Raw genomic sequence first — 17,435 nt, 5'->3', positions numbered from 1 at the left:
AGGGCATGACTGACAGCAGAGCCTCCTGATCCAGGAATGGGTGCAACTGGTGCACAACCAAGGTACACAAAGGCCCTCTTAGCCATGGCTACCACCTGCTCTTCCAGCAGGAGCAGTGAGTCCAAAAGGACCCCCAGATTGTGCACCAGGTCCATCTGAGGCAGTGCTATCCCATCCAGGACCAGAGATAGAAAAACCTAAGTACTGGAATGCCCAAGCACCCAAAGCCACTTAGTCTTGCTTGGGTTGAGTTGAAGCCCATTGTGCCCCATCCTGGCCCCTACAGCCTCCAGACACTGAGACAGGACATCCACGGCATCACTCAGGGAGCCTGGGGTGGAGAAATAAAGCTGGATATCATCAGCATACTGATGATACCTCACCCCAAACCGTTGGATCACCTCACCCAGCGGCCTTACATAGATGTTAAATAAGAGAGGTGAGAAAACTGGGCTCTGTGGCACCCCATAAAGCAGAGGCCATGGCTGGACCTCTCCCCTCTTATCAACACCAACTGGAACTGACCCCGGAGGAAGGAGGAGAGCCAGCATAACACTGTGCCACCCACCCCCAACTCTCAGAGCCAAGGCAGAAGGATATCGTGATCAATGATATCGAAGGCTGCTGAGAGGTCAAGAAGAGCAAGGATGGATGCACTACCCCCATCCTGCTCCCACCAGAGATCATCCAAGAGTGCAATCAATGCCAACTCAGTCCCATATCCCGGCCTGAATCCTGACTGAAGGGGGTCCAGATAATCCGTCTCATCCAGAGCCCTTTGAAGCTGCCGTGGGACCACTTTCTCTAGAACCTTCCCTGAAAAGGTTGTACGAAAGGCTGGACAAAAACTATCCAGATTAGTTGGGTTGATCGATGGCCTCTTGAGGAGGGGGTGCACCACTGCCTTCTTAAGAGCCGGCAGGACCATCCCCTCCCTCAAAGAGGAATTAACACCACCCAGACCCAATGATGCGTCCTCTCCCAGGTAGCCTTGACCAGCCAGGAGGGGCACAGATCTAGCATAGAAGTGGCCAAACTAGGAAGAACCTGTCTGCTTCCTCAGGTTCAAATAGTATATTTGGGCAATACAGTATTTTGAGAAAACCAAAATCTAATCCTCCAGATTTAGCTGGGAATGCATCATATCAGAGTACTCCTACCATATGCTGGTGTGGATTCTGAAAAAGTTGCTAGAACACAGCACAATTCACTTATTGAAGAATTTAGAATAGGTCTCAGTTTAACAATTCAGAAAACAGTAACATCTGACTTGTACCAAAGTGGAAGCCACCTGATTTGATTCAGAATCCAAATGTGAAGCAAGTTCAGAAATCTGATTCTTTGTACTTCCTTTCATTTTTTACTTTTTGTAAAATGGAATGAAATTTGCAAGCAGAATATAACCTTCCTAGGGAATGAGACTTCCCAAATTTAAGCACTATGTTCCTTTACATTCTATTTTGTTGTTGTTGTTACACTTTATATCCAATTATTTGTGCAAATAAAGATATTCAAGGTGGCTAAGAACTGAGGTAATTAGGTTTTTTGTGGAGGGCAGGAAACAGAGTTAAATCGCAATTGCAGAAGTTGCCCTTTTATAAAGATCAAGCTTTTCCAATGTCAGAAAGACAGATGCAGCGTTTATTTAATTTGTTTTTGTAGAATGAGTCTTCAAGGTTTTGAAATTTCAGAAGAGCTGTAAATCCTGGCAAGATTTAATGCCCTTCCAAAAGCTGTTTTTGAGGGGAAATTATGGGGCCTCCAATCTGAAGAAAGACTTTGCCCCTATGGCGAAGGAGTTCCTGAAACATTAGTCCACATATTTTTTATATTATCCTTATTATAAATATGCTTGTTTGCAGCTAATAACTTCCTGTCTAGTCATATTTTGAGGTCACCCAGATCCATTTTATTTACAGTTGCTACTGTTTGATCAATGTGATTTTATTTCATTGAATGTGTCTAGGGTTGGTTGTTTTTGTTTTTTTGCTATTTGTAAAGTATGCCATACTTTGACCACATCAGTTTTATAATGATTGAGTTTTACAGTGGTTTTTCATTTGCTGTCTCAGAATGTGTCTGCTTTTTGTTTCTAAATTGGTCAGTGACCATAATAAAATTTAATTTTGTAATGGTATTATTTGATTAATAATTTCCTTCAGGAGTACACATACTGTAGATGTGGTCTTGGTATGAAACTTGTCAATTTATAGAAAAGTATAGTGGTTTTTATGCTAGGTGTCATTAAATTGCTATTAGATCCTTAGCTGGTCTTTTATTAACTTTAGGTCTGCTTGGTACAACTTGTCCCATAATATTGTTACAGAGTAGTTTTATGGGGAAAAAAATTAAAAAATATAAATTGTTTTTAGTATTATTTTTTTAACAGCCTAAAGAATGAGCAATTAAGTATGGAGTGGAACAAACTTTTATTCCAGAAAGAACAAATTATAACAGAGAAAAAGATGGTAGATAATGAACTTCAAAAATTTAAAGATAATAAGGCAAGTTCCTGACTGTACATATTTTTTTAACTAGTCTACCTCTAGGTTGTTTTTGTGTCAGTTATTGTTTTTAATTTCAGAACTAAATTATAATTGTATGCTTCCAGTGTATCTTACTATGTCTTCACTGATCCCTAAATATGGACAGGAATGCAACTTAAATAACCATTTAAAAAAAAGGCTGAGAGGTGCTCTGAGTGAATGTTCTATTAGTGGCCATTTAATAGTTATACAGTATATAGTTAAATATAGTTAGTTTTGCAATTTCTACATTCAATTGCTTGTCTTTTTGTTCAGAACAATAAGAATATAGATGAAGAAGCTAAACATCAAATAGAAATTTTAAAACAAACCAACATTCTGTTAAGGTAAGCCAGAATAAGAATGTTTACTACAGAATGTCAAACAAAATTTAAGTTTCAAGTTACAATAGAATGTTGTTCTTTTTGAGAATAGATGCTAATTTCATAGTCCTATTCTCACATACTGATGCTTTCTTTGCTAATGTAAACTTGCATATTATTTTTTTTAAATGGCTTTAAAAGTAAAACCCCTTTTATTCTCCAGTGCAAAACAGGGTATATGTTGTAGTCTCATATTATATACTGGAATGACATTTCAATTTGATGTAGGTTGGTTGTGTGAGTGTTGAGGTGTGAACCAGTGGTTCCCAGGCTAAAGACGGCCATTATTCAAACATGCAACATTTGTTACATAGATTAATATAGAAAAACCATATTCCTGGTGTTTCAGATTTCTCTGAATTGAAAGTGCATAACATACACAAACAAATGTGGCATAGTGAAGGGGGTAGAGAAGAGTCAATTTGCCTCTTCTCTATCCCCTTCCCACAACACCTCCTAGCTACAAGAAGTTGTGGAGGAAATTTGTCGTGAGTACGGATGGAGAGCAGGGGGCTCCCATCCAGGCTGTAAAGTGCATGCGTAGCACTGAGGAATTAGGTAGCCAAGAGGCACAGATCGGGCCCGCCTTAACCTTTCGGGTTTATATGTCTGGGTTTTTCCCATGCTTCTTTAGTTTGTTAGGATTTTCCTGTTATGTAGCAGCAATAAAACACTAGAGACCTGTTCCTTGTCTCAGCGTGGTTCCTGGCTGTTAGGACAAAATTAGCTTAAAGTGGAAGAAAAGAAAGGAAAAGACAGAGACATTTTTTGCTTTGAATTTCAAAAGAGCTTTTCTAGTCACCTAGGCAGACTTCGTTGTGAAGGAGGCTTGTTTGACACAGGTATATCTGTCTTCTATTTCTCTGATCTTCAGCAAAGAATCGTTACCTTGTCGTGGTCCTGGAGCTTGAGCACCTCAATGATGCCATAAGCTGAACTGTGAAGGGCCACCCAAGACGGGAAGGTCATGACAGAGAGGTCAGACTAAATGCAATCCTTGGGGAAGGTAATGGCAACCCACCCCAGTATTCTTGCCATGAAAACTAAATGGATCAGTACAACAAGAGATATGTCGGTATACCATCGGAAGATGAGACCCCCAGGTCGGAAGATGGTCAAAATGCTACTGGGGAGGAAAAGAGGATGAGTTCAACTAGCCCCAGTCGTGATGACGCAGCTAGCTCAAAGCCGAAAGGACGGCTAGCGGCCGACGGTGCTGGTGGTGAACGGCGAATCCGATGTTCTAAGGATCAACACACCATTGGAACCTGGAATGTAAGATCTATGAGCCAGGGCAAATTGGATGTGGTTATTGGTGAGATGTCAAGATTAAAGATAGACATTTTGGGTGTCAGTGAACTGAAAGGGACTGGAATGGGCCACTTCACATCAAATGACCACCAGATCTACTACTGTGGACAAGAGGACCACAGAAGAAATGGAGTAGCCTTCGTAATTAATAGTAAAGTGGCTAAAGCAGTGCTTGGATACAATCCAAAAAACGACAGAATGATCTCAATTCGAATTCAGGGCAAGCCATCTAACATCACAGTGATCCAAATATACGCCCCAACCACAGATGCTGAAGAAGCTGAAGTAGAGCAGTTCTATGAGGATCTGCAGCACCTACTGGACAACACGCGTAAAAGAGATGTTATTTTCATCACAGGAGACTGGAATGCTAAGGTGGGCAGTCAAAGGACACCTGGAATTACAGGTAAGCATGGCCTGGGAGAACAAAATGAAGCAGGACATAGGCTGATAGAATTTTGCCAAGACAACTCACTCTGCATAACAAACACTCTCTTCCAACAACCTAAGAGACGGCTTTATACATGGACTTCACCAGATGGACAACACCGAAATCAGATTGACTACATTCTTTGCAGCCAAAGGTGGCGGACATCTATACAGTCGGTAAAAACAAGACCTGGAGCTGATGTAGTTCCGATCACGAACTTCTTATTGCACAATTTAGGATCAGACTAAAGAGATTAGGGAAGACCCGCAGATCAGCTAGATATGAGCTCACTAATATTCCTAAGGAATATGCAGTGGAGGTGAAGAATCGATTTAAGGGACTGGACTTAGCAGATAGGGTCCCGGAAGAACTCTGGACAGAAGTTCACAACATTGTTCAGGAGGAGGCAACAAATACATCCCAAAGAAAGAGAAAACCAAGAAGGCAAAATGGCTGTCTGCTGAGACACTAGAAGTAGCCCAAGAAAGAAGGAAAGCAAAAAGCAACAGTGATAGGTTGAGATATGCCCAATTAAATGCAAAATTCCAGAGGTTAGCCAGAAGAGATAAGGAATTATTTTTAAACAAGCAATGCGTGGAAGTGGAAGAAGACAATAGAATAGGAAGGACAAGAGACCTCTTCCAGAAAATTAGAACCATCAGAGGTAAATTCCAGGCCAAAATGGGTATGATCAAAAGCAAAGATGGCAAGGACCTAACAGAAGAAGAAGAGATCAAGAAAAGGTGGCAAGAATATACAGAAGACCTGTATAGGAAGGATAACAATATTGGGGATAGCTTTGACGGTGTGGTCAGTGAGCTAGAGCCAGACATCCTGAAGAGTGAGGTTGAATGGGCCTTAAGAAGCATTGCTAATAACAAGGCAGCAGGAGACGAAGGCATCCCAGCTGAACTGTTCAAAATCTTGCAAGATGATGCTGTCAAGGTAATGCATGCTATATGCCAGCAAATGTGGAAAACACAAGAATGGCCATCAGACTGGAAAAAATCAACTTATATCCCCATACCAAAAAAGGGAAACACTAAAGAATGTTGCAACTATCGAACAGTGGCACTCATTTCACATGCCAGTAAGGTAATGCTCAAGATCCTGCAAGGTAGACTTCAGCAGTTCATGGAGCGAGAATTGCCAGATGTACAAGCTGGGTTTAGAAAAGGCAGAGGAACTAGGGACCAAATTGCCAATGTCCGCTGGATAATGGATAAAGCCAGGGAGTTTCAGAAAAACATCTATTTCTGTTTTATTGACTATTCTAAAGCCTTTGACTGTGTGGACCATAACAAATTGTGGCAAGTTCTTAGCGGTATGGGGATACCAAGTCATCTTGTCTGCCTCCTGAAGAATCTGTATAACGACCAAGTAGCAACAGTAAGAACAGACCACGGAACAACGGACTGGTTTAATATTGGGAAAGGGGTACGGCAGGGCTGTATACTCTCACCCTACCTATTCAACCTGTACACAGAACACATCATGCGACATGCTGGGCTTGAGGAATCCAAGGCTGGAGTTAAAATCGCTGGAAGAAACATTAACAATCTCAGATATGCAGATGATACCACTTTGATGGCTGAAAGCGAAGAGGAACTGAGGAGCCTTATGATGAAGGTGAAAGAAGAAAGTGCAAAAGCTGGCTTGCAGCTAAACCTCAAAAAAACCAAGGTTATGGCAACCAGCTTGATTGATAACTGGCAAATAGAGGGAGAAAATGTAGAAGCAGTGAAAGACTTTGTCTTTCTAGGTGCGAAGATTACTGCAGATGCTGACTGCAGTCAGAAAATCAGAAGATGCTTAATCCTTGGGAGAAGAGCAATGACAAATCTCGATAAAATAGTTAAGAGTAGAGACATCACACTGACAACAAAGGTCCGCATAGTTAAAGCAATGGTGTTCCCTGTAGTAACATATGGCTGCGAGAGCTAACATAAGGAAGGCTGAGAGAAGGAAGAGAGATGCTTTTGAACTGTGGTGTTGGAGGAAAATTCTGAGAGTGCCTTGGACTGCAAGAAGATCAAACCAGTCCATCCTCCAGGAAATAAAGCCAGACTGCTCACTTGAGGGAATGATATTAAAGGCAAAACTGAAATACTTTGGTCACATAATGAGAAGACAGGACACCCTGGAGAAGATGCTGATGCTAGGGAAAGTGGAGGGCAAAAGGAAGAGGGGCCGACCAAGGGCAAGGTGGATGGATCATATTCTAGAGGTGACGGACGCGTCCCTGGGGGAGCTGGGGGTGTTGACGACCGACAGGAAGCTCTGGCGTGGGCTGGTCCATGAAGTCACGAAGAGTCGGAAGCGACTAAACGAATAAACAATAACAACAATTTCTCTGATAGGGTTAGGGTTGATAGTCCTGCCAGTCCTGCCCAAGAGATTGATAGTCCTGCCAGAAATTTTGATTCCAACCTTTAGTAATCTGGACTTCTGGGGGATTCATAGTCCTGTTGGAAGAAGGATGCAGCTAATAATAAAAATTAAAGGCAAATAAATAATAAAAAAATTCTCTTGAACTCTCAACCCACCCTGCCACATCTTCAGGAGATGGGGAAGAGAGTGATTAATGACTGGTTCTCCCACCAGTAGGTGACACTGGCTAAGAGGGGGAAAGATGGCAGAGAATTTATAGTTGTTGACCTGAAGCTACCATACATAAATTGTGAGAAAGCCATTATGAGGAATAACCCAATACTGAGAATATAGAGCGAAGAATCAGTGCGCTACTCTGAGCTGCCACATATCTTGGAGAAACAAAAAGTTTTTTACCACCACTCTGAATTCATATCCTAACTGTACCTTTGGCTATACAGGTAGTCCTTGGTTAATGACTGCTTGTTCAGCAACTGTTTAAAGTTATGACAGCGCCAAATGAGTGGTATGTAGGATCAGTCCTCAAAGTTCTGGCAGTCCCAGCATCCCCGCGGTCATGTGATCGCAATCCAGGGGGTTGACGTCCTGCAGTCACATGATCACCATTTGTGATCTTCCCTGTCAGCTTCCCACAAGCAAAATCAATGGGGAAGCCAGCAGAGAAGGTCACAAGTCACTCCTGTAAGTCTCTCCCACTCCTGATGCTTTTTCTCCTGAGAAGCCCAGCTACAGAGTATGAGTTCTTGGGGATCTCGTACTCCATTGCATGTGTGTGCTCACCCGCAACACCCCCCCCATACTCCATAGCACCTGCCCACCTGGCAGCACCGCAGAGGCCACCAGCGCCCCCTCCCACATCTGGCAGCAGCCACCCCCCAGCTGCACTGGCACACCCTACCTCATCTGGCAGTAGCTGGCCCCACTGCGCTTGTGCTGCAGTAGCCCCTTACCTGCCCTCCAGCATGCTTGCCAGCCACCCTGGGACTTGTGATTTCCTGCCAGCTTCTCCATTTGCTTTGTTGGAAGCTGGCAGGAAGTTGTGAGGAGGTCCTCACTTAATGATGGTAACAGGGACTGCCGGGACTGCTGTCACTAAATGATGCATTCATGTGACACCATGCTTTACAACTGCATTGCTTACCAACAGAAATTTTGGTCTCAATTATAGTTGTTAAGTGAGGACTAATTGTATACCAAAAAATCTGAGTAGTCCCTATGAGCAGGGTTTGATAATGTTTCAAATCACTTTACCCCTTAAAAGAATGGGTGAGATAGCTGAACATGGAAAGAGCAAGCAAATCAGGAAATAGACAGCTTACATGCTCCACAGAGCTGCAGCATTTCAAAGAAAACACCAGTTTTACTGTAGTTTCATGTATACCACAACTGAGCCAGAAACTACAATTCAGATTCAGCTCTTGAATTCAATTGACATTTAATTGGGATTAAAAAGGTCCAATCTGGTTTCACACTAGCTGCTGCTGCTGCTTCTTAGAGTTTTTCCCGCACTATGGCAGATAAAAATAAGATAAAAAGAAAGATAAAAGAAAGATAAAAGAAAGATAAAAATAAGAAATGCACAGTGTATTATTTACTCTGACATTTTATATGTTATGGTTCTTCCTAACTCTAATTTTACTAACATGGTATCACCAGATATCAGACAAAAGGAATGTGGGATACATTATCACTCTCTTTGGACTATGCAACCAAGTGTTATTTTCTTGAAGATTGTATGTTATTCGATTAACCACTTAAATCATAAGGTTCTTTTTCTGTCACAGCTGGTCAAAATCCCACCTTATTCTGGAGTAAATATGTCCAGGTGGATGGTTGTGCCTTCTAGCCCTAATTTTTGTCAGGGTAGGTCTTCACAATTTGGATACAGTAGTGAGTCTTCTTTGGCATGGGTTGTAATCTGAAATAGAGATGATGTCAAGAGCTTTTAATATTTTTAATTATGGAATTGCAGAAATGGCTCTGAATCCTAAATAATTCACTGGCATCTCTATTAGACGGCAGTAGCTGTTCACTTCAAAAAGGCAATAGCTAAGGAGGCAGATAACAAGAGGAGTGTACTGTATACAGATGTGTGCAAGCATGACTGTGCAACAGATCGTAGTCTAATATTATTGGATATATATGACAACCTTAATTTCTACATGAATTTAGCAATGTCTTCATTATAAACATTTTAGTTGCATTGAAGTAATTGCATCTATTAATTTTGTCACATAGAAATGAATTAGAGGAGCTAAAGGAGAAACTAAAACAGAAGGATGAAGAAGCAAAAAGCAAAGCTGATGAAAATGAAGAAAATGTATGCTATCACTCTGGCTAAAATAGAAATTTTAATATATGTAAATTCTGGTAGAAGGGTAGTGTGTAGTATATGATGTTTTGCAAAGAATGAATGTCTAAAGATGTGAAAATGGCTGTGCATAAAAGCAAGTTTCAGCCCCCTTTAATATATTGAAATGAGAGGGGGATATGCCATGAAAAATGTAAAAATAATCTGGTGCACTGGGAATGGGGTAGTAGAAAGTATGTGTGGAAAAACAAGTAGAGATGGGGCCAAGAATGAATAAGTGATGTATGAATATGGACTGAATACAAAGATTAATGACCAGTACAACAAAAACCCATTGAAATGTTTTAGTCATGTAGAATAATTAATTAATATGAATCAAATCAGAAAAAAAAGATAGGAAGTAAGAAAGACCGGGTTGAGAAGAAGGGGAAAGCAGAAAAGTATATGGTTGGATGGAGTTCATGAGATCCTCAAAAAGAGAAAAATGAGAACAAACATCTGTATGAATCAGAGTGTGGATGTAATATAAGCAAGGAAAAACAGAATAGTATTGAAAATTTTCGTTAATGGTATTGGTATAAACTCAATTTAGTTAGATTTCCTGTCTTTAATTTCTTTGCTTACTCATTCTTACTCTTTTTCTGTATTCTCCATAATGTTGCTTACCGAAAGAAAATAGTTCGATGATATTTATGTATGTATGCTCTGGCCAATGAAAATACAGATAGTCCTTGTTTAGCGACTGCCTCATGCAGCAACCGTTCACAGTTACGATGGTGATCAAAAAGTAACTTTGCGACCAATCCTCTTACTTAAAACCTTCGCAGGTCTGTAAAGCAAAGGAAAGCTGAAGTAAGATCATAAGCACAATCACAGTTTCACTTAGCAACCACTTTGCTTAATGACAGAGTTGCCGCTCCAAAGTATGGTCACTAAAATAAGGACTACCTGTATTAAATAAGAAGCTGATAAATAAGGGAAACATTTATTCATTATAAAACCTGGACTGTAAAAATAAAATTAATTAACGAAGGAAAGAGATGTCATATGTACAGTAGCACTCTTTTCAGGTAAAATCAGAAATAGGAAGTTAAGCCCCACACCTGTTCTTAAGAGTATCTGGAGGGTTAAAATAATAATAATTTATTAATAATTTATTAAATTTATATGCCGCTTGATTCCCATTGACTGGGCAGTTTACAAATTGTTAAAAACATTTTAAAACAAGGAAGAATACAAAAAGCACAAAAACAACACAAACTAAAGGAACAAAGATGGCAGAAAAAACAAACCTGGATGGGAACAAAGAAAAGATAGAAAAGGGGTATCAATCATCTTCACCAAAGGCCTGAGTAAAAAACAACATCTTCAGGGCCCTTCAAAATACCAGTAGGGTAAGGACCATTCGAATCTTGGAGGGAACCTCATTTGAGAGGGCAGGCACTGCTAAAGAGAAGGCATGCTTCTGGGGTCCTGATAGATAGCATTGTTTAATTGATGGAACCCAGAGTGCACCAGTCCTGCCAGATCAAACCAGCCAGGCAGATACTAACTTCCCTTATATAAGATTATTCTCTGAAGAAAGATTCAGAGTATTTTTATATGAACTTTAGAAATGGTTCTTCCTTCAGTTATGCTTGGTACAGCTTCTGAGAAACCACATGGACAATTAACCTATTTTGAATTTGTCATATAGATATGTATATTTGCTCTATTTTTCTAAATATGCATCATTATTTTAATTCAGAAAAGTTTATTATAAATGAGAAGGAGCTTTGATCACACTTCATTAAAAAAACAGCATAGTTCAGAGACTACCAGTTGTATCATTACTTCAGGTTTCATGGATCAAATGGGCAGCAAATCCTTATGCAATAATAAATGTATTAGTCTCTCAGATGCCACCAGAAAATAAAAGAATATAGCTCCCCATCTTTGAATAAAGATTCTCATAGTGTTAAAGTAGAATTTAATGAAAGTAGTAATGAACTTTAAAATATATTTGTCAACATTTATAATATATTTCCAGGTTAGAAATATTGAAAATGAAATTTTGAAAAAGGAAAAACAACTGAAAACATTAGAAAACAAGGTATGAAAATGTAAAAATCTACTTATTAGGCTCTATAAGAACTTTGATATTTATCAATTTTTCTTAAGTGTTTCAGGATTCAGATACAATCTTTGTACAAAATATCAAATGTATCATTAATTCTAATCACTGAAAATGTTTGTTGCAACTTTTGCTTTTCCATGGGTTTCATATTGGTAATAAATGAATATGCATTGAGTGGACAACTAATATATCCTCCTGTGTGTCAGAAAAGTATTTGTGCACATACTTAAATTGCACTTAATCTGAACAAATACTTTGGTTTATTTCTGGAGTTATAAAGATAAAATAATTTTCAGGCTGAAGTCTTAGCAAGTTTGTGAATAAGCCCTAATCAGAAGAAATATTCTCAAAATATCAGCTACCAGAACAAAATGATTACATCTAGAATAATCATGTGGTACATTATTACTGTTTGAAATATGTGTTAAACCCTTTTAGGTTAACAGTTTAAAGAAGCAGATTGAAATGAAAATCAAGAATATTGAAGTACTGCAGCAAGAAGTAAGAACTGGTTTTGAATGATAAAAGTATAGGTATACATATTTCATGTATGAAACATAACATTATATACAGTATCTACCACATTAAAATTTGTTTCATGCAAATTTGTCCTATTAAAGTTGAAGAGAATAAAGGTTTCTATTGAATCAAAATAAAAAATGTTTTCTAGACCAAACATTTTAATTTAACTGTACGTACAGTTTAAAATAAAAAGTAGAATATGAAAACTACTAAATTGTCAAGGGAAAATATGGTAATTCAAAATCTTACCTCAGTTGACACAAGTTACTTTACTCTGTAAAGAAATAAAATAAATTTTGGCTCTGTATGGAACTGGTCACAAAAATGTGTCCCCACCCCACCCCTTTAGAGACAGAATAGAGGTGGGAATATAGTGGAGTAATACTTGTATCAAATATGCATAAGAATGTGTGTACTGTATATGAGTGTGCATGAATGTACTTGTTTTTTTCCTTTACACTCAGCCATTCCACCTGTAGGGGAAAGGGATATTTCAGGCCATGATATGTAACAATTACGTTATTGCAATGCAATGACTACAGGTTTTATCTGGATTTAATCTGGATTTCATATTACCAATCACAAGATTTCTATAAACATAATTGAATAATAGGATCTGAAGAGAACAAGTGCATTGGAACCACCATGAGCACCCTCCCTGTAACTGTTGGTTGCTTCTTAAAGGAGCTACACCTTTTCATGGGCTCACATGGTAACTGTGAAGACTTGAAAAGTACATATTTGAGTTCAGAAGGTGTTAATTATCACAGCTATAATTGCAGAAATATCAATGTATAATTAAATGTGTAAATAAAGTCTTCATTAATAATTGTTACCAGAATAAAACTTTGAAAAAGAAAGTTGCAACAGAAAGCAAGCAACTGAATATTACTGAAGGAAAGGTAGGAATATGTTTATTTTTTGAATTAGTAGCAAAAATTGTTGTACGGAGTAATAAAAATTTGAGTTATTATATCTGTAAGGTATGAGACATAGTGGCATTTAACAACTACTTATTTGTCACTTTTCTACCACTATGGCCTTCTCAGTGATACATATTTTAATACAATAATAGACTAAAAGAATAAAAGCTGAAATAAAGTATTCTGAAAATAAGAATTATTTGGCTTCAATTCTCCAACTGAATACAATTCTGCTGGCATTCATTTTGGTATAATAAGGAATGTCAAATATTACCTATTTGGGCTTATTTGTTTCAAAAATGATTCAAAAATACTTTGGCTCTCACTTGAGGATAATGCTTCTCTGCTATTAATTAAAATAGCAGAGAAGCATTAGCAGAGAAGCATTTTTTTTAGTCTTCCATAAGAGATTGTAAAAAGTTTTGGTTACTTGAAAAGTCACATTAATATTATAGAATTAATTCCTTAAAGCAAGAAACCTGAAAAGGGGTGATCTTTAAATGAATAGCAGAGAGTAATTGAGCTTGGGTGAGGTCTGAAGTACTTCTTCCTAACATTTTTTGAAATATGCACATTTGAAAACTTCATTAAATTCACTTCTGTTTTCATTGCTTCATGTCTGTGTCAGTTCCTCAACTATTTTGGGAGTCCACGTGGAAATGGTTAAGGCTACCACATCTGGGTTGCAAAAACCAGAAGACTTAAAAAAATTAGGAATGAGCCACCTCTCTTGTAGCTCACTGCAAGGAAAATGCAGAAGCAGAGTTCATGTTATAGAAATGTATGAAAAGCTAATAGGAAGTAATTGATGTTGCTTGGACATGTCCCTTGATTATTATGGATAAGAATAAAACTTTATTTTTCTTTCTTGTTCAAAGGTAAATAAATTACAGTTAGAGTTGGAAAACATAAATAAGTTACATAAAGAAACAATTGACAACTATAAAAATGAAATTGAGATAGCCAGGGCAAATGAAAAAAGACTTCTCAAAGAGGTGAGAGTTGATCTTTTTGGTATATTATAGAACTGCATAATTCTATTAGCATAATTATATATAATATTTCATCATATAGTTTGTATCTATCTGTATCAGTCTGTTTATGAGTTCTTCACAGATTCACTATTTGTTATACATTGATCTGTCTTCAGAATGTCCTCGAACTAAAATGTAGAAGACTGATAAGGGATGAGAGAGGAAGCATTATATCTCATCTTTAGAACTAGCTTCAGGAGCAAAATCCTAAAAATTTGGGAAAAGGGAGGGAGCTGAGATAGTTCTCAGAAATGCATGCAAAACAGAGGAGACAGAGGAAATAATGACGCTCCTTCCAAAGAAAGGAACAGTGAATACCACTTAAAGCCAACAATAGCAAACAACCTTAGTGTAGACCTTTGTATCTCTTCCATCCCTATACACCCATGGCCATAATTAAGATGTTGTAGTTTTAAGCTTCCATACACTTGAAACACTGCAAACCCTTAAAGTTGTAATAATGAGGCAAGAATAAATGCTTTCTTTTCATACCTGCAGTTGGTGATAGAGGGCAAAATAAATCTCTTTTAGGCTTAACTTTGGAAGCAAAGGTGGCTTTATCTGACAGTTTCAGTACAAATTTTCAGCTTACATCATTTATGAAATACAGTAGGATTAAATACAGGGCAAAAGAAGGCAATACCATGTTAAATAATCAGTTCATACAAGGAATCAAAAAGGGGATAATATTACAACAGTTAGACCTCAACTTCAAGATAACAAAATAAACCTTGCAATGAGCCAGATGCTTCTGTTTCCAATCTCATTTTACTCTCATTTTAAAGAGGAGAAAGAAAATTTTTTAAAAAGTATTTATATCCCACTTTTCCTCCAGAAGCTCAAGACAGAGTATACCTTCTAATTTTCTCCACATCACCAACCTTGTGAGATACGTTGGGTTAAAAGTGAGTGATTGGTCCAAAATGAACCAGTGAGCTTTTGGGCTAAAAGTAGATTTGAATTTGAATCTGTATACTCCTAGTTCAACACCTTAACTGTTATGTCACACTGGTTCTTGAGAACTGATTTAGATCAAAGTATTTAAAATCCAAGTTGCCTGTCTTCTTCCTTTCCAGATATATAATGGGTATTTTCTAATTTCCATGTTGCATTGTTGAGGGCTTCTTTCTTCCCAGCAGTGATACCTGGCTTTGAGTTCAATAGGCATTTGGATATCCTCACTTCAACAAGAAAAGCCCTTAATGAGAACAATAAATATTCCTTTTATTTTGCCCATCTGTTTACTAGAAATACAGATTGAAAAGCAGAAAAAAAGTTAGTGCAGTGCCACTGAAAATTAATAAAACAGAACAGGTTATCATTATATTAGGAATGGAGAAATTCAGAGTGTGGAATATATCAAAACAAGGCAAAAAATAAATGCTGAAGGTAATGGGTATTTTTCCTATTTAGTCCTCTCCCACATAGGATTTCTCCCCTCCTGAAGAGGCCTTCCCTGCACCCAATTACATTGGATAATTATTGCTTTGTTTCCAACCTTCCCACTCTAGGGGAGGTTGTTGAGACAGTGCACTACTTCAGCTGCAGAGTGCCCCAGAGGAAATGAATTATCTGGATTCTTAGGATTCAGGCCTAGGGATGGGATTGAGACAACACTGATTGCTCTTACAGATGACATTTATTGGGACCTGGATGGGAAGAGTGCACCCCTTTTGGTCCTACTTAATCTGCTGATGGCCTTTGATTCCATTGACCATGTATCCTACTGATATATCTCTGAAAGTTGGGGAAAGGAGGCATGTTTTAAGTGGTTCTGCTTCTGCATTAGTAGGTGGTTCCAGACAGTTCTTGGAGAAGAGTGGTCTGCTCCTTGGCAGTCCCTTATGGGCTGTCACAAGTATCTATTTTTTCAACTCTGCTGTTTAACATCAATATGAGGCTGCTGGATAAGGACATCTTATCAGTTGGGGTGACATATCACCAGTACACTGATGATACTCAGTTGTACATCTCTAAGCTGAACTGGAAAGCGGTCAAGGTATTGATTGGTTGGTCCCTGGTGGCAGTGAGGATCTGGATGGAATGAAACAAGCTGAGGTTGAGCTCAACCAAGACAAAATTGCTGTTTATTTGGAAGTCATCTGGTTCTTTGCTCCACTTTTAACTCTGGATGGGGAGGCACTCCTGAAGGAGCAGGTTTGTGATGTGGGTATCTTCCTAGACTCACAGCTACTGCTGGATGGAAGGAGTTGGTAATGGTAACTCATACCCTCATCACCTCTGTGGCGCACTCTGCATAGGGCAACATTTCAATACAAGCTACAACTGCTACAGGATACAGCAGCCCTTGTGCTGAGAAGTGAACTCCAGGTAGAGTTCAGTATTGGTTTTGAATGTGTCCTCAGAGACACATTCCATCACAGATATAATGATCAGATTGATGACTACCTTAGCTCTATATCAAAAACAGTCATGATGGATTCCAATTCCAAATGCCCTTTGGAAGCTGAGATTGCCTTATGTTGATTGTTGTTGTCTGAGGATCCAGAACATATGACTACTGAATATTATTAACAAATATAATTAATTTAACATGTATTAGCTTAATTAAATTGATTTAATCATTTTCTCTTAGTCATATATATTGTCTTACTACTAGGTAGAAACAATGAATTCGTTAGCTAATGAAGCAATGGCAATGCAGAAAGAAATAGATATTCGATGTCAGCACAAGATCACTGAAATGGTAGCACTTATGGAAAAACATAAGGTAAACATACTCTTTCCTTTATATACATGTAAACCAAGGACAGATAATACAATGCTGACCAACATCATGTGCTCCCATAAACCTCCATTGGGGTAGACCAGGCTCCCTATTCCATTTGAATTTTAAAATCTTAATAAAAATAGTTAAATAGGAAACTGGCATATTGCAAGGCAAATCATCAGCCTCTAGCATCATATTTATTTACAGGAATTCCTTTGAGCTCCCCAAATTCTTCTGGGATGATAGGAAACATCCTTGGAGATTATTTCACTTTCTAATAAATGGTTGATTTGTGCGATGGCCATCATGACACTCATTTTATGAGAACAGAAATTCCTAATATGTCTGCCACTTGATTTTAAAATTTCCAGTGTGTCTCCATCTCAAAAAGGTTTTGGCCCTTGAAATAAGCTATGTTCAATGAAAGGTACATGTGGGATGGATGACACTGCACAAAACTGAAGTTTTACTTGCTCTTTTTGCTGCATGTAATGTAAAAATAATGTAAATAGTAATATCGCCAGACAAATTATTCTTTAGATTAAAACAATGTCCACTAATATGCAATATTTAATATAGATTTTAGTTATGGGTCTCTTTCTTTCTCTTCATATTATAAAATGCATTAAAACAATGTCCACTAATATGGAATATTTAATATTTAATATAGATATTAATTATGGGTCTCCGTCTTTCTCTTCATATTTATTATAAAATGCTCAAAATATAATCCTTGAAGATATTGCAGATAATTAGAT

The 17,435-nt window shown here is 38.1% G+C and overlaps 1 protein-coding gene across 1 annotated transcript in view; it reads left to right on the top strand.

The window, feature by feature from the left end:
- SYCP1 (synaptonemal complex protein 1) overlaps positions 1–17,435 on the top strand; it is a 72,239-nt gene that overhangs the window by 40,943 nt on the left and 13,861 nt on the right. Inside the window, exons 17-24 of the mRNA XM_063297378.1 lie at positions 2,390–2,504; positions 2,802–2,872; positions 9,279–9,360; positions 11,381–11,443; positions 11,906–11,968; positions 12,829–12,891; positions 13,791–13,907; positions 16,567–16,677. Of these exons, the coding sequence (XP_063153448.1) occupies positions 2,390–2,504; positions 2,802–2,872; positions 9,279–9,360; positions 11,381–11,443; positions 11,906–11,968; positions 12,829–12,891; positions 13,791–13,907; positions 16,567–16,677 (685 nt within the window). The remainder of the gene's footprint in view (positions 1–2,389; positions 2,505–2,801; positions 2,873–9,278; positions 9,361–11,380; positions 11,444–11,905; positions 11,969–12,828; positions 12,892–13,790; positions 13,908–16,566; positions 16,678–17,435) is intronic.

Source organism: Candoia aspera, chromosome 3 (assembly GCF_035149785.1).
Source record: "Candoia aspera isolate rCanAsp1 chromosome 3, rCanAsp1.hap2, whole genome shotgun sequence".
NCBI lineage: Eukaryota > Metazoa > Chordata > Lepidosauria > Squamata > Boidae > Candoia > Candoia aspera.
This window is presented reverse-complemented; position numbering and strand designations above follow the sequence as displayed.